Source organism: Engystomops pustulosus, chromosome 3, assembly GCF_040894005.1.
Source record: "Engystomops pustulosus chromosome 3, aEngPut4.maternal, whole genome shotgun sequence".
In the NCBI taxonomy this organism is placed as follows: domain Eukaryota; kingdom Metazoa; phylum Chordata; class Amphibia; order Anura; family Leptodactylidae; genus Engystomops; species Engystomops pustulosus.
In genome coordinates, this window is record NC_092413.1 from 215969859 (window position 1) to 215993218 (window position 23360).

The following is a 23360-nucleotide window of genomic DNA, read 5'->3' on the forward strand; positions in this document are numbered from 1 at the left end:
GTTTGCCACCGTGACGCCCGGTGATGTGGTCTGCTCAATGACGTCAGAGTGGTGCATGGAGACAGAGCAGCCCCGGTTCGCAAAGACGCGACCTGTGCTGCGCCTGCACTGGAACATCTTCTACACAGGAGGTGAAGCGGCCTGAAGAGGAGTAACGTAGGGCCGAGGCATCGTTGGAGCCTGTGCCAGTTAGGTAAGTTAATTTATTGAGTTGAGCTCTGCCGGGCTGTGATGTGCACTGCTTTTTTTGTTATTTGTTGGGGGGATCTTAATTGAGGAATTGAGCACTGCCAGTCCTGTCTCTGACTAAGGGCATTAGACAGAGGGGGTTAACGTGCACTGCTTTGGGGGGGGTCAACTTTTTGTCGGTTATACGTTCATTTAGCCTAAAACTTACACATTTCCAAAAGATTAAAAAGAGAAAACCCACCAAACAGTTTGTTATGCAATTCCTCCCGAGTGCAGCGACCCCCCACATGTGTCCATTACTTGTTTTATGGGCGCACAGCGAGGCGCAGGAGGCAAGGAGGGCCCTGCAGCTGCCAGGATTTTAGTTCTCACTGGCCCATTTTGCAGGCTATAAAATTTGCGCTTTTTTTCGTTATTGGGGCCATGTGTATAATGGGGCCATGATATAATAAAGGATGCAGCCATCCTCTTTGCCCCTCAGTAGCAGCCACCTGTAAGGCATGTGCACACCTGCCTGGATATTCTATGGTGGACAATCCCTTTAATTTTCAGTATTAACTCATTAGGCTGTATGACCTCTAGGGGCACTGTTTGCTGTAGTGCATTGAGAGGTATCAGTCGCCAGCAGTGACCTTTTCACGTTATTACTTGGACTTCATGACTTGTAGTTTTATCACTCGAAAAATAGACACAATAGGGCCGGGACCGGAGCGCAGGAGAAAAAACCTCAGTCCTGAGGTTACCTGTGATGTGTACAGGACATACAATTACCCCCAGAATACGCCTCTCATTTATTGAGGGTCTACTCCATACCATACAATACAAGCATCACGTCAGATCCTATACAATGTACCACAGACCGATAGAAGAAGGAGCACAGAGTATTTCAGGAAAGGAGTGAGATGTATTTTCATGCTAGTGAGTAAAGTGAAGGGTTTACCTGCAGATCCGGAAGGTTATTTTTTGTTTTTTTGGCGCACGGTACAGGCGCGGGTTCGCTGCGGGCGCGGGTTCGCTCCGCGCGCTACAGGCGAGGGCTCGCCCCGCGCGCTACAGGCGAGGGCTCGCCCCGCGCGCTACAGGCGAGGGCTCGCCCCGCGCGCTACAGGCGAGGGCTCGCCCCGCGCGCTACAGGCGAGGGCTCGCCCCGCGCGCTACAGGCGAGGGCTCGCCCCGCGCGCTACAGGCGAGGGCGCGGCGAGGGTTCGCTCCGCGCGCTACAGGCGAGGGCGCGCTGTTGGTGATTCGCGCACAACACAGTTTAGGTTATTACACAACACATGATAGCGGTGCAATGATGTAACCAGATTGTAGTTTATTTCATACAGAAATACAAAGAGATACAAAAGTTTTCTGCAACTACATTAGTAACAGTCAAAAAATGACTCCAGCACCACCACCCGCTGTCCTCAACTCATCCCCCACAATCCTAGTGGGCACAGACACTCCTCAACCCTGGAGGGAAGCAAAACATGATGGCTTCCTCCCAAGAAGCGGAAGTTCTTAGAAGACATTGGGACGGTCACTTCCCCTTTAAAATCGGTCTCCCTTAAAGTACCATCCAACACTATTATTATATTTCATACATTGAATATTATAGTCACAATACAACGAAAAATAACTGCAAAAGCACAAGTTCATACCGCACCGCAAAGGATGATGGGATGTCAGTGCCCGCCCCTGACCAGCATGGGGGAGGGGTCAGAAGGTCGAGACGAGACATTACACGGCAGGAAATGTGACACTGCAGGGTTAATAAATACTATACATGAAAATATATAGGAAAACCTAAAAATACATTAATAAATTATAAGACTACGAGTAAAACGGAAGACAAAGCGTCGCGTTCCGTGGATTCCAGGCATCACCTTCCGTCCAGTATTATGTATGGAGTGATATTCCAATAATCCGGCATGTTAGGAGAGGCTGGATTACTGGAAAGAGATGAATAATATAATCTAGAATATATACATTTATATATGGCTTCCTGTAGACCTCAGGGGGGCGCCGGAGAGCGGGTCTCCGTCCATTTCTATGTAACAAAAATAGACCTAAGCCAAAACGGCAGGATAAGAAAATAGTTATATATACAGTTATATAGTCCAAAATTCTTCAGATTATCAGATTATGTATATTATCTAAGAACCGTGGAGAACCAGGGATGATCCCGCTTAAGACTTCCCTACCAAATAAGATGAAAATTCAGAATTAAGATTTCTGACAATATGAAACAGTCTTGTCTTCTCCTTAAAGTGCATCTATCCGGAGACAAGTGCCCTCTAGACAGAATCACCTACACATATATAAGGCCTGGGGACCAGAGCTCTAACCTTGGACTATTACATGCAGCGCCCCGTGCTGGAGGCGGAGCAGGAAGTCAGAAGAGCTGCAGGGCAGGAAATGTCAGACAGGGACAGCCCCCGCGGTACAGCACAGTAACATGAAGCAGGGCTAATAGTGGGGAATATTGGCCCCTGGATTATATTTTACAGGGGTTCTTGTACTATAATACTGAATGAGCCCTAAAACATGGTGCAAGGTGAAAATGCTGCTTATACCCTTCTACCGCTCCCTCGGTGATACCAACTGGAGATGTGGACAGCCTAAGGTCGTCCACAAGCATCAATCACAACCTCTGTCTTACACACGCATGCAGGGCTCCAGCCTCCCCTTCCCCCACCATACATACACATGCACGCTGGGCTTCATCCTCTCCTCCCCCACCATACATACACATGCACGCTGGGCTTCAGCCTCCCCTTCCCCCACCATACATACACATACACGCTGGGCTCCAGCCTCCCCTTCCCCCACCATACATACACATGCACGCTGGGCTTCATCCTCTCCTCCCCCACCATACATACACATGCACGCTGGGCTTCAGCCTCCCCTTCCCCCACCATACATACACATACACGCTGGGCTCCAGCCTCCCCTTCCCCCACCATACATACACATGCACGCTGGGCTTCATCCTCTCCTCCCCCACCATACATACACATGCACGCTGGGCTCCAGCCTCCCCTTCCCCCACCATACATACACATACACGCTGGGCTCCAGCCTCCCCTTCCCCCACCATACATACACATGCACGCTGGGCTTCATCCTCTCCTCCCCCACCATACATACACATGCATGCTGGGCTCCAGCCTCTCCTCCCCCACCATACATACACATACACGCTGGGCTCCAGCCTCCCCTTCCCCCACCATACATACACATGCACGCTGGGCTTCATCCTCTCCTCCCCCACCATACATACACATGCATGCTGGGCTCCTAGTTAAAGTGGAGGTGGCTAGTTAAATTGCTGGTCATTAGCCTCAGTAGGTAATAAGTGACACAATGATGCGAAATTCCCTTTTCCATTCCCAAAAACAAAATAATGTAAGGATTTCCAGTATTATCTGAAATAGCATCACACCAATTTAGTGGTTGTGCCAGGTACTGCAGCCCTTTAGTAAAGTAAACGTGGGCAAGCTGCATTTTTACACACAACCTGTACCAGATGTGGCGCTGCTTTACAAACAAACCAGCCATTGTTTTGGAAAATCCTATACAACCCCTTTAAGACGTACAGGTTTTCAGTCAAGACGTAGATAAAAGACAGACCTACATATATATCCGACTGACTCGTAACACACATACATTCTCAGTGATGGTGGCATAGCCCATGGAGGGGAACCAGCCTAGCCCTAAGCAATACTGCACTCGGTAAGATTTAGATGATGGGCACCATGACGTGTACCGTCCACAACTGGCCAACATAGTGTCGCCAGCATCTTCAAACAAGAAGAGGATGATGGATTCTGAGCCCCATCAGAAAGAAGGTCCTGCTTGGGGACCCATGAATAGAACCTAAGTTCTGGCAATTAAATGTTCCAGCCTTCTCCTTGCTTTGGCCTCCTCCCGTGGTCCCGTTTCTACAGCAGCGGCTTGAGGTTTCGGAGTAGACGTGAAGCAAGGTTGTTCTTCTTGGATGAGTCTTCCCTTCGCGGAAGGAGGGAGAACCCCTGTGGATAGTAGGTGGTAGCCCTTAGTTCCTGAAGGCTCAGTAATTCCGGAGTCATCATTGGTCATCGCAGACTCTTCACAGAGACTTCCGACGTCTTCTGCCATGCTCCGGCGGAAGTTACTATTGGTAGCCAGGCTGAGGATAGGACTGACGCAGATGACTGGAAGATCCTGGTTTTCATCTGCTTCGGGCTCTTTAATAGGGGTCTCCAACGTGGACTTCTTGGGGATCTCTACAATGCATACTGTCCCATTGCCAGATGGTATTATGCCATCTGTGTGGGCACTGAAGTAGAGAGTACCACTCCCAACCATCCCGTTACTTGGAGAACAAGCCATGGGCAACTTCTTACAGCAACCACCAGAAGGCACACCAGCCACACCCTCCTCCTCCACCGGAGAGTCTTGGAGACTTGCATAAGTTGAGGATTCTGGTGGACAGTACTTTTGACCTTGACCAATATCTGCTGGTGTTTTGCCCAAAGACCACGATTCCGACATCAAGAATCCCCCTTTACTATGACCTTCTGATGCACTAGTGTCCTTGACCAGTGGGTGCTGAACATCTGCTTCACCTTGAAGACACAAGAGGTCTCCAATGCCACCATCACCGAAGGCGGCGTTGATCTTTGAGAGGTTTCCGGTCTTCATGGCCAACTTCAGAAGCAGCAGGCGGTGGTGTTTTTCAGCAACCTTCTTCCAAGGTAGATCATCCTCACCGACCGCTTCTTGGTCTACAGCCTTCGGGGAAGAATTCTGTCCGGGAAACGGATCATCTACCGCTTCTTTCTGCAAGGTTCTGTTCCACCATTTGTAGGAGTAGGCGGACTCCTCTTCCTTGCTGTGCCCACCAGAGCTAGATTTTTTGAAGCTTTGCGAGATTTCTGTCGACTTGGGGTGCAGGAGGGTGTAATATATGATCAAGGCGGCACAGCCTGGAAATCACAAGAGGAAGAACATTACCAAATGGGTGGCTGGATAGAAAACTTCAAGACAAGACAAAAACTGCTCCGCCATAAGTGCCAGGGGTTATTGGACCCAATTAAATGTCCTCCATGGACCTGACAGACGTCCTGTGGACCACGGGACCTCACTTGTGACCTTAGAAGATGTGACGTCCCGTGGTGGATAGAGGCCACTGATCCAGCAGGTCCCATAAGCCATTTTTTTTGTGCTGCGTGATTCACCTGTTTGCTTTCCCCAGCGCAGCCATGCCCCACCCCCACTTTCCCCAGCGCAGCCATGCCCCACCCCCGCTTTCCCCAGCGCAGCCATGCCCCACCCCTGCTTTCCCCAGCACAGCCATGCCCCACCCTCGCTTCCCCAGCGCAGCCATGCCCCACCCTCGCTTTCCCCAGCGCAGCCATGCCCCACCCCCGCTTCTGCCATGCCCCACCCTTGCTTTCCCCAGCGCAGCCATGCCCCACCCTTGCTTTCCCCAGCGCAGCCATGCCCCACCCTTGCTTTCCCCAGCGCAGCCATGCCCCACCCCCGCGTTCCCCCAGCGCAGCCATGCCCCACCCTCGCTTTCCCCACTTCTGCCATGCTCCACCCTCGCTTTCCCCAGCGCAGCCATGCCCCACCCTCGCTTTCCCCAGCGCAGCCATGCCCCACCCTCGCTTTCCCCAGCGCAGCCATGCCCCACCCTCGCTTTCCCCAGCGCAGCCATGCCCCACCCTCGCTTTCCCCAGCGCAGCCATGCCCCACCCCCGCGTTCCCCCAGCGCAGCCATGCCCCACCCCCGCGTTCCCCCAGCACAGCCATGCCCCACCCCCGTCCCCTCTATTACATCTCCTACGTCTATGGAGCTTATCTGATCATCCGTCCACTCACCGATGAGGAATCCTGACATGACGGCCACAGACAGCTTGACTTTGCTCCACACCGCCCCCTGCAGGAAGTCTGTGGCCAGCAGCAGCAGGATGCAGTTTTCTAATAACATAATCTGAGGGATAACACGAGACGCATCAGGTCAGTGCTGGATCCAAAAGAAAAATCATTACTTTATTCTGTGTTGGCCCAGACCAATCAAAGAAATAAAAACCAATCAGAGCACAGCTTCCTTTATATATTCACCTCTGGCAAAATGAAAGCCGCGCTGTTATTGGCTGCTATAGACATCAATATATTAGTGCAGTTGTATAAACCTATCAATATAGAAACCCCCTTTAAGAATACGTCCTTACCACGTAGAAGATGGCGACGCGATAGCGGGACGGTCCATCCCGGACGTTAATGAAGCAGAAGACGTAGACCGCGCCGAGGAGGATATTGAAGAGTCTCCAGTAACACGGCGTAGAGATGACGTCCGTCTGCTGAGCCACCAGCCAGAAAGACATGACCAACCAGTGACCGCCTGCAGGGGGAGACACAAGGGGTCAGACAGACCGCACAGCAGCACAGAGGACTTCAGAGCAGGAGTGTGCCGAGGGCAGTGAGGACAAGGACAAGGGGGGAAATGAAGAAAGAGCAAGCCTCACAGCGGCACAGAGCACGTCAGCAGGGCCTCACAGCGGCACAGAGCACGTCAGCAGGGCCTCACAGCGGCACAGAGCACGTCAGCAGGGCCTCACAGCGGCACAGAGCACGTCAGCAGGGCCTCACAGCGGCACAGAGCACGTCAGCAGGGCCTCACAGCGGCACAGAGCACGTCAGCAGGGCCTCACAGCGGCACAGAGCACGTCAGCAGGGCCTCACAGCGGCACAGAGCACGTCAGCAGGGCCTCACAGCGGCACAGAGCACGTCAGCAGGGCCTCACAGCGGCACAGAGCACGTCAGCAGGGCCTCACAGCGGCACAGAGCACGTCAGCAGGGCCTCACAGCGGCACAGAGCACGTCAGCAGGGCCTCACAGCGGCACAGAGCACGTCAGCAGGGCCTCACAGCGGCACAGAGCACGTCAGCAGGGCCTCACAGCGGCACAGAGCACGTCAGCAGGGCCTCACAGCGGCACAGAGCACGTCAGCAGGGCCTCACAGCGGCACAGAGCACGTCAGCAGAGCCCTATCCATATACATTATGAGGTCAGAGCCTCACAGCGGCACAGAGTGTTTCAGGAAAGAATCTGCAGGAGGACACTGACCTGTTACACGAGGAAGGACACAGACTAATCAACGGAGAACGAAGAGCAAAGCGTCCAGCAGCACAGAGGTTTTCAGCAAAGGAGTGTGCTGGGAAATAAGATTAGTAAGTAGTAGAATACTAGTCCACCGCAGAACAGAGTATTTCAGGCGAGGAGATAGAGTGACAGAGAGAGTTCAGATCACATGACAGCAGCACAGAGTATTTCAGCTCACCCCCCCTCACCTCCTACAGCAAACACCCAGAAGTGATGAACTCTAGCAAAGACGACGAGCGCCATCACCCGGGTGCCGATCATGCCCATCCTCCACAGCAGCTGGCAGAGCACAGATGCCCATGGTAGACACAGATGCCCGGGCCTCAGGAGACACAGGAAGTGACTGAAGGAGACCAGCGCCCAGGACAGAGACAGGAGGCACAGCAGGGCGCTGCTAACTGCAGGAAATACACAGAAAAACTCATTATACACCCCCACCATCTACAGGGAACCAATTATACATCTGTATACAAAGTGCTCCCCCTAGTGGTGGCTGGAGGAAGCGAATATATCATAATTTAATGAGAAACACTGCTGTGCTCTTAGCTCTTTGTATACACAGGACTGAGAAATATTCAATAAGAAGCCTGTGACTGCTTTCACTCTGAGCACAGGGAGCTGAGCTCAGAGCACAGCAGTGTGAGGACAAGTCCCAAGCCGCAACATGAATTTATTTTGTGCATAGGATAACATAAGGATACACAGAGGTTTCACTCGCCTGCGTAGACGTCAGCGCGCTCCTGGGTCATGTACTTATACGTCTGCAGGAGTAGTTGAGGCAGGGCCTGGAGGAGGGCTTCCATCAGGCGCAGGAGGGAGAGGTCTCCCTGCTTCATCACCAGCTCCTGCTCATCCCGGGCGCCCTTGCCTTTTCTCCTCAGAGCGAGGCGGAGGGAGTCAACGTGTCTGCCAGAAGGAGGAGGAGACTTACAAAGAGAACCTCAAACCACGGAAAATTGTCAATGATGCAACCACAAACTGTTAAAATAATCCCTCCCTGCATCCACCACCAGGGGGAGCTCACTGCATACAGACATAAAAGTATAACTGAATATAAAGTCCAGCTCCTGAGCTCCCCCTAGAGGTGGCAGTAAATACAAGGCAGATATAGGATTCTCTCACTAGTGCAGCCTCAGGCCATACGCACTGTAGTATCAGGAGGAATCATTGGCCACTTACTGGCTACTTACCGTTTGAGGATCCCAAGCTGCAGGATGTGGATCAGACTGAGGGTGAAGCAATGGTGGTGACCGTCAGACCGGAACCAGACAAAACTAATTACCTGGACCAGACAACCAGGAACCAGCAGTCCAAGAGTCCATCCTGCCCACAGGAACTGCCCCGAGATGAAGTAATGAACCACCGCAGCGCCCTCTGCCAACACAACACAGGAACATCAGTACTGAGGGAACCCGACCCGCATATACACAAGAAGATGGAAAATAACTGCTACAATACTGCCCTGACTATACCCATCTATCTATACACATACATAGGGGGCAGTATTATAGTAGTTATATTCCTGTACATAGGGGGCAGTATTATAGTAGTTATATTCCTGTACATAGGGGGCAGTATTATAGTAGTTATATTCCTGTACATAGGGGGCAGTATTATAGTAGTTATATTCTTGTACATAGGGGGCAGTATTATAGTAGTTATATTCCTGTACATAGGGAGCAGTATTATAGTAGTTATATTCTTGTACATAGGGGGGCAGTATTATAGTAGTTATATTCCTGTACATAGGGAGCAGTATTATAGTAGTTATATTCTTGTACATAGGGGGGCAGTATTATAGTAGTTATATTCCTGTACATAGGGGGGCAGTATTATAGTAGTTATATTCCTGTACATAGGGAGCAGTATTATAGTAGTTATATTCTTGTACATAGGGGGGCAGTATTATAGTAGTTATATTCCTGTACATAGGGAGCAGTATTATAGTAGTTATATTCTTGTACATAGGGGGGCAGTATTATAGTAGTTATATTCCTGTACATAGGGAGCAGTATTATAGTAGTTATATTCTTGTACATAGGGGGGCAGTATTATAGTAGTTATATTCTTGTACATAGGGGGCAGTATTATAGTAGTTATATTCTTGTACATAGGGGGCAGTATTATAGTAGTTATATTCTTGTACATAGGGGGCAGTATTATAGTAGTTATATTCCTGTACATAGGGGGCAGTATTATAGTAGTTATATTCTTGTACATAGGGGGCAGTATTATAGTAGTTATATTCTTGTACATAGGGGGGCAGTATTATAGTAGTTATATTCCTGTACATAGGGGGCAGTATTATAGTAGTTATATTCTTGTACATAGGGGGCAGTATTATAGTAGTTATATTTTTGTGCATAGGGGGCAGTATTATAGTACTTATAGTCCTGTACATAGGGGACAGTGTTATAGTAGTTATATTCTTGTACATAGGGGGCAGTATTATAGTAGTTATATTCTTGTGCATAGGGGGCAGTATTATAGTAGTTATAGTCCTGTACATAGGGGGCAGTGTTATAGTAGTTATATTCCTGTACATAGGGGGCAGTATTATAGTAGTTATATTCTTGTACATAGGGGGCAGTATTATAGTAGTTATATCCTGTACATAGGGGGGCAGTATTATAGTAGTTATATTCTTGTACATAGGGGGCAGTATTATAGAAGTTATATTCTTGTACACAGGGGGCAGTATTATAGTAGTTATATTCTTGTACACAGGGGGCAGTATTATAGTAGTTATATTCCTGTACATAGGGAGCAGTATTATAGTAGTTATATTCCTGGACATAGGGGGCAGTATTATAGTAGTTATATTCCTGGACATAGGGGGCAGTATTATAGTAGTTATATTCCTGGACATAGGGGGCAGTATTATAGTAGTTATATTCTTGTACATAGGGGGCAGTATTATAGTAGTTATATTCTTGTACATAGGGGGCAGTATTATAGTAGTTATATTCCTGGACATAGGGGGCAGTATTATAGTAGTTATATTGTTGTACATAGGGGGCAGTATTATAGTAGTTATATTCTTGTACATAGGGGGGCAGTATTATAGTAGTTATATTCTTGTACATAGGGGCAGTATTATAGTAGTTATATTCTTGTACATATGGGGCAGTATTATAGTAGTTATATTCTTGTACATAGGGGGCAGTATTATAGTAGTTATATTCCTGTACAAAGGGGGCAGTATTATAGTAGTTATATTCTTGTACATAGGGGGCAGTATTATAGTAGTTATATTCTTGTACATAGGGGGCAGTGTTATAGTAGTTATATTCTTGTACATAGGGGGCAGTATTATAGTAGTTATATTCTTGTACATAGGGGGCAGTATTATAGTAGTTATATTCTTGTACATAGGGGCAGTATTATAGTAGTTATATTCCTGTACATAGGGGGCATTATTATAGTAGTTATATTCTTGTACATAGGGGGCAGTATTATAGTAGTTATATTCTTGTACATAGGGGGCAGTATTATAGTAGTTATATTCTTGTACATAGGGGGCAGTATTATAGTAGTTATATTCTTGTACATAGGGGGCAGTATTATAGTAGTTATATTCTTGTACATAGGGGCAGTATTATAGTAGTTATATTCCTGTACATAGGGGGCATTATTATAGTAGTTATATTCTTGTACATAGGGGGCAGTATTATAGTAGTTATATTCTTGTGCATAGGGGGCAGTATTATAGTACTTATAGTCCTGTACATAGGGGGCAGTGTACTAGTAGTTATAGTCCTGTACATAGGGGGCAGTATTATAGTAGTTATATTCTTGTACATAGGGGGCAGTATTATAGTAGTTATATTCCTGTACATAGGGGGCAGTATTATAGTAGTTATATTCTTGTACATAGGGGGCAGTATTATAGTAGTTATATTCTTGTACATAGGGGGCAGTATTATAGTAGTTATATTCTTGTACATAGGGGGCAGTATTATAGTAGTTATATTCCTGTACATAGGGGCAGTATTATAGTAGTTATATTCCTGTACATAGGGGGCATTATTATAGTAGTTATATTCTTGTACATAGGGGGCAGTATTATAGTAGTTATATTCTTGTACATAGGAGGCAGTATTATAGTAGTTATATTCCTGTACATAGGGGCAGTACTATAGTAGTTATATTCCTGTACATAGGGGGCAGTATTATAGTAGTTATATTCCTGTACATAGGGGGCAGTATTATAGTAGTTTTATTCTTGTACATAGGGGGCAGTATTATAGTAGTTATATTCTTGTACATAGGGGGCAGTATTATAGTAGTTATATTCCTGTACATAGGGGTCAGTATTATAGTAGTTATATCCTGTACATAGGGGGGCAGTATTATAGTAGTTATAATACTGCCCCTATGAAAATATTTTGCTCCACAGGCTTCCTTTCTATATTTACTTTCAGTAGGTCAGCCCTAGTGGATATCAATGATTGTCATGCAGAAGCTGGAAGTGTCCTCCCCTTGTGCCCTCAGGATGTGTCACTTTATCCTGGAGTCTGCAGATAACAAAGCCGCACTCATCTCTAATGTATGAGCAGCTCCGCAAGATAGAGGGGTCAGAAACCAGTATCACAATGACGGCTGCATGAAAGGGGTGAGGGCAAAGAAATGATGCCTGGAGACTGCCGAATAGGAAAAGAAAAAAAAATCTCATGAGCTGCACTCACTATTCTGCTGCTGCTGCAGTCACTGTGTACATACATGACATTACTTCTCCTGTACTGATCCTGAGTTACATCCTGTATTATACTCCAGAGCTGCACTCACTATTCTGCTGCTGGTGCAGTCACTGTGTACATACATGACATTACTTATCCTGTACTGATCCTGAGTTACATCCTGTATTATACCCCAGAGCTGCACTCACTATTCTGCTGCTGGTGCAGTCACTGTGTACATACATGACATTACTTATCCTGTACTGATCCTGAGTTACATCCTGTATTATACTCCAGAGCTGCACTCACTATTCTGCTGCTGGTGCAGTCACTGTGTACATACATGACATTACTTATCCTGTACTGATCCTGAGTTACATCCTGTAAATCTTTTATTTTATATAAAAATGAAAAACATAACAACCATAAACATAAATCAAGCCATAACTTCTGGCAAAATAAAACAATAATAATAATAACAAAACAATAATACAAACTAAAAGAGTCTTACGGAAATCTCCTGGCCCAGCCACACACACACCACACACTCAGCATAAGAACAAACAAAACCATCACCCATTCCCACCACCTAATTTTTTTTTTTTTTTTGAAATACACAGCAAAATACACATAAACGAACAAGAAATAAACACAGAAATAACAATGAATATAACTGAAATAACATTAATAACATTAAATATAGCTAACTAAATCCCACGCCCATCACTCTCCCCCCCCAGACACTGGTCTAACGTCCAAAGTTCGCGTTATATAGTCCAGACCAGTGCCCAGGATCGTACAGTCCAAGTCCCGTCCACCCCCCTCCCAACCTAACACCCTAACACCAACACCCCAAAACCAACCAACCTATAAACACACACAAGAACTATAACTACATATAACTATAAATAAATACACAATGTACACAAGATACAAACACATTAAACAAATCAACATAACAAATCCAAACCACATAAAGCCCAGGTTCGGCGCCTGCAAGCCCTACATCACTATAACCTCAGATACAAAACAAAAATCTACAGTGTCAGCTTCAGCCCAACACCAGGAGAGGAGATGACAGACTAAGGGACACTAAAGGAGAACCCCCTCCAAAGGAGAGAGGCCCTCCCCGTGCCCAGCCTCTCATACTCCAGAGAGCGCACCTTCACCAGGTCACCCAGAATGTTCCTAACCACCTCATCCACCGGGAGGATTTTACGCTGCGTCGACACTAAACACCGTGCGTTCCACGCGTGGTACCTGACCACTAGGCTAACTAGGAATAACGTGCAGCGGTCCCGGCCACCCAGGCCTCTGAATGCTCCATAGGCCCACTCCGCATAGGAGAGACCGGCCAACCCGGGCCAATGGATGGAAGCGCCCACCCGGTTGTACACCTCTGTGTTAAAGGGGCACTGAAGCAGGAAGTGGTCCATGCTCTCCAGCAGGCCACCGCACTCCTCCCGGGGACAACCCCTTTCCTCAGAGCTCCTACACTTCAGATTGTCCCTCACACACAGCTTTCCATGGAAGCAGCGCCAAGTCAAGTCCCAAAACTTCAAGGGGATCCTGATGGAATTCAATAAACTCAAACCCACCCCAAGATCCCGACTTGGGCAATCCCTGAGGGCCAGAGGCTTCTGGAAATGGGTCAACAGAACCCTTTTGTCAAGGAGTTTCCTCGACATGGTCCTGATCTCCCACATTCCCAGACCCCACCGGCGAATCACCTTCAGAACCGGGGTAGCGTAAGCCGGAAGATGCCCATGCGGTGTGCGAAGATCCTTCACTTGCCCTCCTGTCTCCCATTCCTGGAAGAAAGGCCGAAACCATCCCCTGCAGGAGTATACCCACGGAGGAGCCCTCTCTTTCCAGAGGTTGGCGATATTGATCTTAAGAAAGGTATTCACTAGGAATACCACAGGGTTGACCATACACAACCCTCCTTGTCTCCTCGTGCGGTAAGTAACCTCCCTCTTGATTAGGTTCAGCCTATTCCCCCATAACAGCTGGAAGAACAGACTGTAGACCCGAGTCCAGAGGGGTTCTGGCAACATGCACACACTGCCCAGATATATCAGCAATGGGAGCAGGTAGGTTTTGATCAGATTTACCCTTTCTCTGAGGGTCAAAGACCAACCCTTCCACTGGTCCACCTTCTGAGCGGCGATCTTAAGCCTGCCGTCCCAGTTTTGCATGGGGTAATCCCCCTGGCCAAATTCGATGCCGAGAACTTTGGCAGAGTCTTGGGGCCCTGGAAGAGTGTCCGGGAGATCAAAGCCTGGATCCCCCTCTCCCAGCCAGAGACTCTCACACTTATCCCGGTTGATCTTGGACCCAGAAGCCTCTGAGTAGCGGTCAACCTCTGACATCACCCATTGCGCCTCCCCTCTCGAGGACACAAAAACGGTGACGTCATCGGCGTACGCTACCACCCTTAGAGTGGCTTCCGGTGCTGCCCGGTCCATCCCGACTCCCACTAACGGCCCCCGATCAACCCTCCTAAGGAATGGGTCAATCGCGAACACGTATAAAAGTGGGCTCAGAGGACAACCCTGGCGAACACCAGACCCAACCTCAAAAGAGCGGCCAATCCAACCGTTCACAAGCGGGAAACTCTCTGCCCCTGCGTACAAAACTTTCAGCCAATTGACAAACTCCCCCGGCAGGCCATACCTCAGAAGGACAGACCAGAGGTACTCGTGGTTAACCCGATCAAACGCTTTTGCCTGGTCCAAGGACAGCAAGTACCCCTTCCAGTTACCAGCCCTGCCCTGTTCCACTGCCTCCCGGACACAAAGCACAGCACTAAATGTACTGCGGCCTGGAACAGAGCAGTGCTGGGTCCCCGAAAGGAGCCGTGGCGCAAACTGCACCAGCCGATTAAACAGCACCTTTGCCAAAACCTTTCTGTCCGCATTGAGAAGCGCTATGGGACGCCAGTTCTCAATACGAGATCGGTCCTTACCCTTTGACAGGATGATCAGGGCTGACCTCCTCATTGACTTCGGCAGAGCGCCCGAGGAAAGACACTCATTGAATACCTCAGTCAAGAGGGGAACCAAGGCGTCCTTAAAGGTCTTATAAAACTCGGATGTTAAGCCATCCGGACCTGGCGATTTCTTGAGGGCGAGCCCTTCAATCGCCCGGCTGACTTCCTCTTCCCTGATCATCTCTGTCAAAACATCAAGAGAGGGGTCTACTCCTGGCTCAGGGACAGTTTCAGCCAGGAAAGCCGACATCACATCCCGATCTAGATCCTTCCTGCCCAAGAGGTGTGAGTAGAAGGATCTGACGACCTCCAGGATCCCTGATCTGGACCTTTTCAGGGATCCCGTACTGTCAACCAGTCCCGTGACAACTTTACCATTCACTGACATCTTGCAGTTTCTGTAAGGGTCGGGCGAGCGGTATTTCCCGTAATCCCTCTCAAAAACCAAAGATGCGTGTCTATCGTACTGACACCTCTTCAGCAAGGATTTCACTCTGGAGATGTCCTCACGACTACCTCCAGTCGAGACAAGATGCTCGAGTTTCCTCCTCAGGCCCTGATACAGGCGGTACCTGTCCAGGCTCCTGAGGCTCGAGAGCTGGCGGAAGAATCTTGCCACCCTTTTCTTGAGCATCTCCCACCACTCTGACTTACTGCTACAAAGGCCCAGCAATGGTACCTGGCTCTGAAGAAAGTCCTCAAAGGATTGTCTTATCTCTGCTTCTTCCAGGAGAGACGAATTGAGCTTCCAGTAGCCTCTTCCCATCCGGGGGGTCTCTGTAACATTCAGAGAAAACAAAATTAAACAGTGGTCGGAGAACTCCACCTCAACAACGGACACTGCTGAAGAGATGGCTTCCTCCTTTAAATAAAACCTGTCTATTCTAGACCTGCAGCTACCCCTATAATAGGTGAACCCCGCGTGGCCTGGGGTGTGCCGGATGTGGACATCCACCAGGCGAGCCTCACTAGCTATGCTATTAAGAGCGACGCTATCATAAGTCAGCTTGTCTCTGGAACCTCCCCTATCCTGGGACCTCGTGACAGCATTGAAGTCCCCTCCAAAGACCACCTGCCGACTTGTAAAAAGGTAGGGCTTGATCCTCATAAAGAGACACTTCCTGTCCCACTTGGACTGGGGACCATAGATGTTAATTAGACGAAGTTCTTGTCCCTTCATGATGACATCCAGGATCAGGCACCTCCCCATTTCTAACTCAATAACTCGTCGGCATTCTATCGGTGCGGTAAAAAGTACCGCCACTCCGCTATACGGCTCGGCCGCAAGAGACCAATAGGAAGGCCCGTGCCTCCATTCCCTCTTAGCTTTAAACACGGCCGCCAAATCTGGCAGCCTGGTCTCCTGCAAAAATAAAATGTCGGCTTCAACACGGCCGAGAAAATCAAAGGCCGCAAATCTAGCCGCATCAGACTTAATGCTGGCGACATTAATGGACGCCAGTGTCAACGGAGTGGGTGCCGCCATCATGAGTGATTGAGTTAGACGGCTTTCTTTTTACCCATCTTACCACCACCCTCGGGAAATGAACACCCCCTTTTTAGACATATTGTGGTGTCCATCTCCCGCACCTCTGATGCTTCAGGGGCAGATCCAGGACCTGCCCCCTCATCCTCGTCTCCAGACTCTGGGCCAGTCTCCCCTCCTGAGGACCCTGACTCCCCAGGGGGAGACTTGGCACCTCCTGCAGGCTCCGCCACCTCTGGCCCTTCACCCTCAGCCCCTCCATCGGCAGGAGGCGCTCCATCCAGGGCCAGGAATCGATTTGAAAGTTCGACCAGCGGGGGGTCGGTTGCACCTTCCTTGGGTACCTTAGTCAGGGAGGGAGAAGATCTTACACCTCCCTTCTTTTTACCCTTTTTCTTCTTTTTGGCGCCACGCTTACGCTTTTCCTCTAGCCACGCCCTATTATCCTCGTCCATACTCTCATAATGGGAGGAGTCTGAGGACGTGGCACCCTCCTCTCTCTCGATCCTCCTGACCTCCTCATCCAGTACATCCTACCCTGGGGCCTCAGCGACAGGTGTGGTCTCTAGGAGAGCGCCAGAGGTTGTCCCAGCAGCCCGAGACTCCCCCCGCTCTCTCTCCTGTTGACGCTTCTCTAGACGCCTTAGCTGGGCAGGCGTCTTTTTCCTGTCTTTCTTCCCTGGCCCCTCCATTCCTCCACCTCTGCTAGTCCCCTCCCCAGCAGATTCAGCCTCATGGCTTTCATCCGCTGAGGCTGAGCCCGCATTAGCGAAGGAAAGAGGACAACGACTGTACGGGTGACCGAGATCACCACACAGGTTACACCTAATCTGCCCTGTACAGGATGCAGCGAGATGGCCGACACCCCCACACAACGCACACTTCTGCACGGTGCAGTTTGCGCTGAAATGTGTGGGGTCACCGCACCTGTGACACAGCTTAGGCTGCCCCCGGTAGAAGATCAGGATCCGATCCCTCCCCAGGAAGGCTGATGAAGGGATGTGGGCGACTGAGTTACCTGAACGCCTCAACTTCACCATGAAGGTCCAGGCCCCTGAGCAGATACCATACTCGTCACGATTTTTCTCGGGTACTCCCAGTACCTCTCCATAACGATTCATCCAGGTCATGATGTCAAAGCAAGATAGTGATTCGTTACGGGTAAGAACGGTCACTTTCTTGAGTTCGCTCTGGCGGGACACTGCTTGCACAGCAAAGTCCCGCCACTCGGGCTCGTTGTATCTCAGCTCATAGTTGGACCAGAAGAGCTCAAGCCCCTCCGGCCGAACAAAGCTGACATCAAACTCAGATGTACCATAGGGATGGATCAAGGCAAAGATGTCAGCCGCCTTGAAGTCCATCTTCAGCAGCAGCTCAACTACCCGTGCCCGAGGGGGACACACATCACTGCCACGCCACCGAAGACGGACCACATTCCTACGGTTAGCACCCGGCCCGGTTGTCGGGAGCGACCATGATGTCTCCCTGCCTCTTTGCTCTCGGAAGGCAGACAGGCCGTGCCTCTCTATCCAAAACGACAAATCAACCTCCTGCCCCGCTACATTGATCGTCCTTTCTCCCTTCTGTAAGGCCTGCAGGAGGCGCCGTTGCAAAAAGCCGTCCCCAGAGCCCAGAGACGAGGATGATGGAACCCTACGTCCCCCAGCAGCGACACTGGCATAGCTCTTAATAGGGGCCGCCACTGGGGGAGCAACCGGACCAACCCCTGCACCCACCACATTAACACTACCCACCTGCATGTTACACTCAGCCGTGCCACTCACACCACCAGTCACTCCATCACTCACCCCCAAAGCTGGAAAAGATTCTCCACCACTCACACCATTCACATTATCCACCACAACATTACTGACTCCACTCACACTGGCTGGACCAGCAACAACATTAGCAGACAAGACCACCTCCACATCTTCAGGCACAAGGGACGGGGGTCCCCCCACAGCGCATCGCCCAGAGGGGACCCCAACTTGTGTCACACTTGTGCCCTCCACATCATCGGTAGCAGATGTTATTTTACTTTTCTTAGAGGAAGGTAGGAGTCGCCGCTGATCTTTGGCTGGTATGTGGCACCGCTGATCCCCACCTTCCTCAGCACTCCTCTGCAGACTGTCTCCAACACCAACACAAAATAGGACTTTAGGCTTGGGAGGTCCGGAGCCCTCAGCCTCAGCGACCCCTCCACGCTGCCGCCGCCCCATAACCAAGTGATCAGCGGCAACAGCATGAAGAGGCGCCGAGGCACCGGAAGCTGCCACCAGTGCCGGGCTGTCCCCCCCTCCCACTGGGGGACGCACCACAGCACTGGATTTGGATGGTATCGCCACTGCCGAGCCGCCCTTACTGTCCGGCCTTGCGGCCGATGCCTCCCCTGCTCCCCCACTGTTACCACAAACAGAGACGGAGCCCATCGCCACATCAGATGTCACACCTGTAATCTCCCCGCTCCCTGGCACTGAGTCCACTGCAGGACCCGTGCTGGGCTGGGTAACGGGGCTCGCACAGTGAGCTGACCCTGCGGCCGACTCGGGTTTTACGGGGAGGGGGCTGTAGACTAGACTCACCACTTCCACGGATTTGGTCTTCTTCTTTCGTGGTTTGCTGCCCCCCGGTGCATCCTCCGGCAGATCGTCTCCAAAAGTAAAGTCCGGGAGGTGCACAGGGGACTCGAGCCGTCGGATCTCCTCCATCAGCGCCCCTCCCTGGTGGCTGTCACTATCCTCACCCGGGCCGGTAGAACCGCAGCCAGATGACATAGCCGCTTGTCCTGCAGGGGGCCCACTGCACGGTACCGAACTTTCCTCCTCCATCTGACTCTCAGGCTGAAGCCCCATCAGCCGCCTCTGCTTTTCCTCCTCCATCTCCCGGAATCTCTCATAATTAAGGATCTTTTCTTTAAACGGCCCACTCCTCTCCAGCAGGTAAGCCTTCCTCTCCTCCAAGGCCTGGATGTTAGTCTGGAGCCTGGAAATCTCTGCCAGAATCTGCTCCTTCTTCCTCTTTGGGGCAGAGCTTGCCCTGGCATGGGCACACCTGAGCTCCTCCCGCAGTCTCCTCACCGTCTTGCTGGCTTCTTCGTACTCAGAGAGGTGGCCCAGAGCCCGGGAGGCATAGCTGGAAATAGACTCCCGGGTCCTCAGCATTCCCCAGCCCTCTTCACTGAGGTCAGCCTCACCTCTCTGAGCACTCAGCTTTCCTGCGGTATCCAGCTTTTCCGAAGTACCCAGCTTTCCCGAGGTATCCAGCTTTCCCGAGGTATCCAGCTTTCCTGAGGTATCCAGCTTTCCTGAGGTCTTGCTGCTTTTTGAAGCCTTAGCTGGCCTGGGGGTACTTGGAGCAGCATTGCTGCTGTTCCTTGCAGATCTTCTCACCCCCAAGGCTTCCGCAGCGCTGGCCGGTTCCTGGCTACCCCTGCCTCCCGCCGGCCTAGACCGGGAAGCTGGAGCCTGGGACTTGCTGCCCTGGCTCATGCCTGAAAACCCACTCCCTCCCTGGGAGAGGAGAGAGCAGGCCCCAGGTGGAGGTGGTTTTCCCTGGAGCTCAGGAGCAGCAGCAGCACACAGCCTCTCACAGCAACAGACAGCTAACGAGCTGATGAGCAACACCAGAGATGCACTCACTATCTGCTGCTGGTGCAGTCACTGTGTACATACATGACATTACTTCTCCTGTACTGATCCTGATTTACATCCTGTATTATACTCCAGAGCTGCACTCACTATTCTGCTGCTGGTGCAGTCACTGTGTACATACATGACATTACTTATCCTGTACTGATCCTGAGTTACATCCTGTATTATACTCCAGAGCTGCACTCACTATTCTGCTGCTGGTGCAGTCACTGTGTGCATACATGACATTACTTATCCTGTACTGATCCTGAGTTACATCCTGTATTATACCCCAGAGCTGCACTCACTATTCTGCTGCTGGTGCAGTCACTGTGTACATACATGACATTACTTATCCTGTACTGATCCTGAGTTACATCCTGTATTATACTCCAGAGCTGCACTCACTATTCTGCTGCTGGTGCAGTCACTGTGTGCATACATGACATTACTTATCCTGTACTGATCCTGAGTTACATCCTGTATTATACCCCAGAGCTGCACTCACTATTCTGCTGCTGGTGCAGTCACTGTGTACATACATGACATTACTTATCCTGTACTGATCCTGAGTTACATCCTGTATTATACCCCAGAGCTGCACTCACTATTCTGCTGCTGGTGCAGTCACTGTGTACATACATGACATTACTTATCCAGTCTATTGGGGAGGGAGGGGGCATCCACAATGCCTGCTGGAAATGGTAGGGGTGGGATATGGTCATAGCAGAGGTGCCCTGTGCCAGGGTGGGGGCAGGATATTAGGAATGTATATACCCCCTGGCACTTCCAGCAGGTATATACAGGGCAGTATATTAGGGGGCACCTCCAGCAGGTATATACAGGGCAGTATATTAGGAGGCACTTCCAGCAGGTATATACAGGGCAGTATATTAGGGGGCACCTCCAGCAGGTATATACAGGGCAGTATATTAGGGGGCACCTGCAGCAGGTATATACAGGGCAGTATATTAGGGGGCACCTGCAGCAGGTATATACAGGGCAGTATATTAGGGGGCACCTGCAGCAGGTATATACAGGGCAGTATATTAGGGGGCACCTCCAGCAGGTATATACAGGGCAATATATTAGGGGGCACCTCCAGCAGGTATATACAGGGCAGTATATTAGGGGGCACCTCCAGCAGGTATATACAGGGCAGTATATTAGGGGGCACCTCCAGCAGGTATAAACAGGGCAGTATATTAGGAGGCACTTCCAGCAGGTATATACAGGGCAGTATATTAGGGGGCACCTCCAGCAGGTATATACAGGGCAGTATATTAGGAGGCACCTCCAGCAGGTATATACAGGGCAGTATATTAGGAGGCACTTCCAGCAGGTATATACAGGGCAGTATAATAGGGGGCACTTCCAGCAGGTATATACAGGGCAGTATATTAGGGGGCACCTCCAGCAGGTATATACAGGGCAGTATATTAGGGGGCACCTCCAGCAGGTATATACAGGGCAGTATATTAGGGGGCACCTCCAGCAGGTATATACAGGGCAGTATATTAGGGGGCACTTCCAGCAGGTATATACAGGGCAGTATATTAGGGGGCACTTCCAGCAGGTATATACAGGGCAGTATATTAGGGGGCACTTCCAGCAGGTATATACAGGACAGTATATTAGGGGGCACCTCCAGCAGGTATATACAGGGCAGTATATTAGGGGGCACTTCCTGTAGGTATATAGAGGGCAGGATATTAGGGGGCACTTCCTGCAGGTATATACAGGGCAGTATATTAGGGGGCACCTCCAGCAGGTATATACAGGGCAGTATATTAGGGGGCACTTCCAGCAGGTATATACAGGGCAGTATATTAGGGGGCACTTCCAGCAGGTATATACAGGGCAGTATATTAGGGGGCACTTCCAGCAGGTATATACAGGGAAGTATATTAGGGGGCACTTCCAGCAGGTATATACAGGGAAGTATATTAGGGGACACCTCCAGCAGGTATATACAGGGAAGTATATTAGGGGGCACTTCCAGCAGGTATATACAGGGAAGTATATAAGGGGGCACTTCCAGCAGGTATATACAGGGAAGTATATTAGGGGGCACTTCCAGCAGGTATATACAGGGCAGTACCCGGGGTGGATGCCCGGCGGCTCCCGGGGCTCTGTACACACTCACCCGCCGCCCTCTCCGCCAAGTACAGGAGAAGAGACACCGCCGCGAACCAGCCGATGCCCCCGGCCGCCGCCATCCTGCAACCGGAGCCGGGATCCGTATTTACCGCTTTCCCGCTAACCCGCCACTCACGGTGCTGACCCCACCCCCACCAGAGCAAACCACGCCCATAGCTCACGCTGCCACTCACCGCGGTCACCACGCCCACAGACTCCACCCACTCTATGGAAAGTCTCCGAAGTAACTCCGCCTCTTCTAAAAAGACCTCCCTCAATCCCCGTCAATCCGAGCGCTTTATCCACCCCCCGAAGCAGAACCCGCCTATACAGCTCTGACCCCGCCCAGATCCCTTGCTTTTCATTGTGCGTTGATGACCTGACCAGCATCCGCCTCATACACTAACCACCCCCACCATTCATACTTCGGCACGCCCCCTAATAACCATTATATTTCCATATAGCAACTGCACCACTTTACTATCCCGGAACTAATCTTTCAACCTTCCGTTTTCGCTGGAGCACATTATCCGGTTGCACCACTCATTTTCCAGGACAATAGCAAGGATTTTTTTCCCCCGCTGTTCATAGTTGTCTGCCTTTGCGGATTGTAATTATGGAGACATAATAGGAGCTCCTCTATGATCTGCGCTTGTCACACCCCTGACACAATTTTTCACGACCATTGAAAAAAAATGCATCTGGCGGCCATCTTGCTCCACCCAGAAAAGCTGCGTGGGAGCGGCCATCTTTCTCCTCCCTTAACAGCTGTGCTGTATGCGGCGGCCATCTTTCTCCACCCTAAAAGGCTGTATGCGGCAGCCATCTTGCTTCCCCACAGCGCCCTCAAGTGGAAGAAGGGAACAACATTATTAATAATAATAATAATAATAATAATAATAAAGTAGGGAAAATTGGCGGCCATTTTAGATTCGGAGAATAATGGAAAGTTTTTAGTTTTGACTTAGTTAACAATAAAAATGGTTCATTTTAATAAATAATTGAAATTTGATTTCTTTTGGATGGATTTTGTGCATTTTATAATCCACTACTGCTTTTTGATCACAGTGGCTTTTTCAGTCAGCAAATGGGTGATTTTGCATTAACC

The 23360-nt window shown here is 50.0% G+C and overlaps 1 protein-coding gene across 3 annotated transcripts; it reads right to left on the reverse strand.

The window, feature by feature from the left end:
- Positions 1-1585: 1585 nt before the first annotated feature.
- On the reverse strand, positions 1586-22397 carry XKR5 (XK related 5). 3 transcript variants are annotated; one of them, XM_072143800.1, is made up of 7 exons: positions 22260-22397; positions 8518-8701; positions 8046-8233; positions 7516-7725; positions 6396-6565; positions 6043-6154; positions 1586-5144 (listed from the first exon to the last, which is right to left on the reverse strand). In XM_072143800.1, exons 1-7 carry the CDS (start codon positions 22330-22332, stop codon positions 4054-4056), a joined length of 2028 nt encoding a protein of 675 aa, XP_071999901.1. In that variant the 5' UTR covers positions 22333-22397; the 3' UTR covers positions 1586-4053. The 3 variants fall into 3 exon arrangements, with proteins under 3 accessions (XP_071999901.1, XP_071999903.1, XP_071999902.1); XM_072143802.1 differs by lacking the exon at positions 8518-8701 and having other exon boundaries at positions 22260-22343; XM_072143801.1 differs by lacking the exon at positions 22260-22397 and having other exon boundaries at positions 8610-8694.
- Positions 22398-23360: the final 963 nt, after the last annotated feature.

Bases quoted from the DNA above. Each gene is read 5' to 3' on its own strand.
- XKR5 (XM_072143800.1), bottom strand. From the start codon at position 22,332: ATGGCGGCGGCCGGGGGCATCGGCTGGTTCGCGGCGGTGTCTCTTCTC. The intron at 8,702-22,259 runs GTGAGTGTGTAC...TTGTGTTGGCAG, and splicing joins CTTGGCGGAGAGGGCGGCGG to AGGGCGCTGCGGTGGTTCAT. The intron at 7,726-8,045 runs GCGAGTGAAACC...TATTTCCTGCAG, and splicing joins GCGCGCTGACGTCTACGCAG to TTAGCAGCGCCCTGCTGTGC.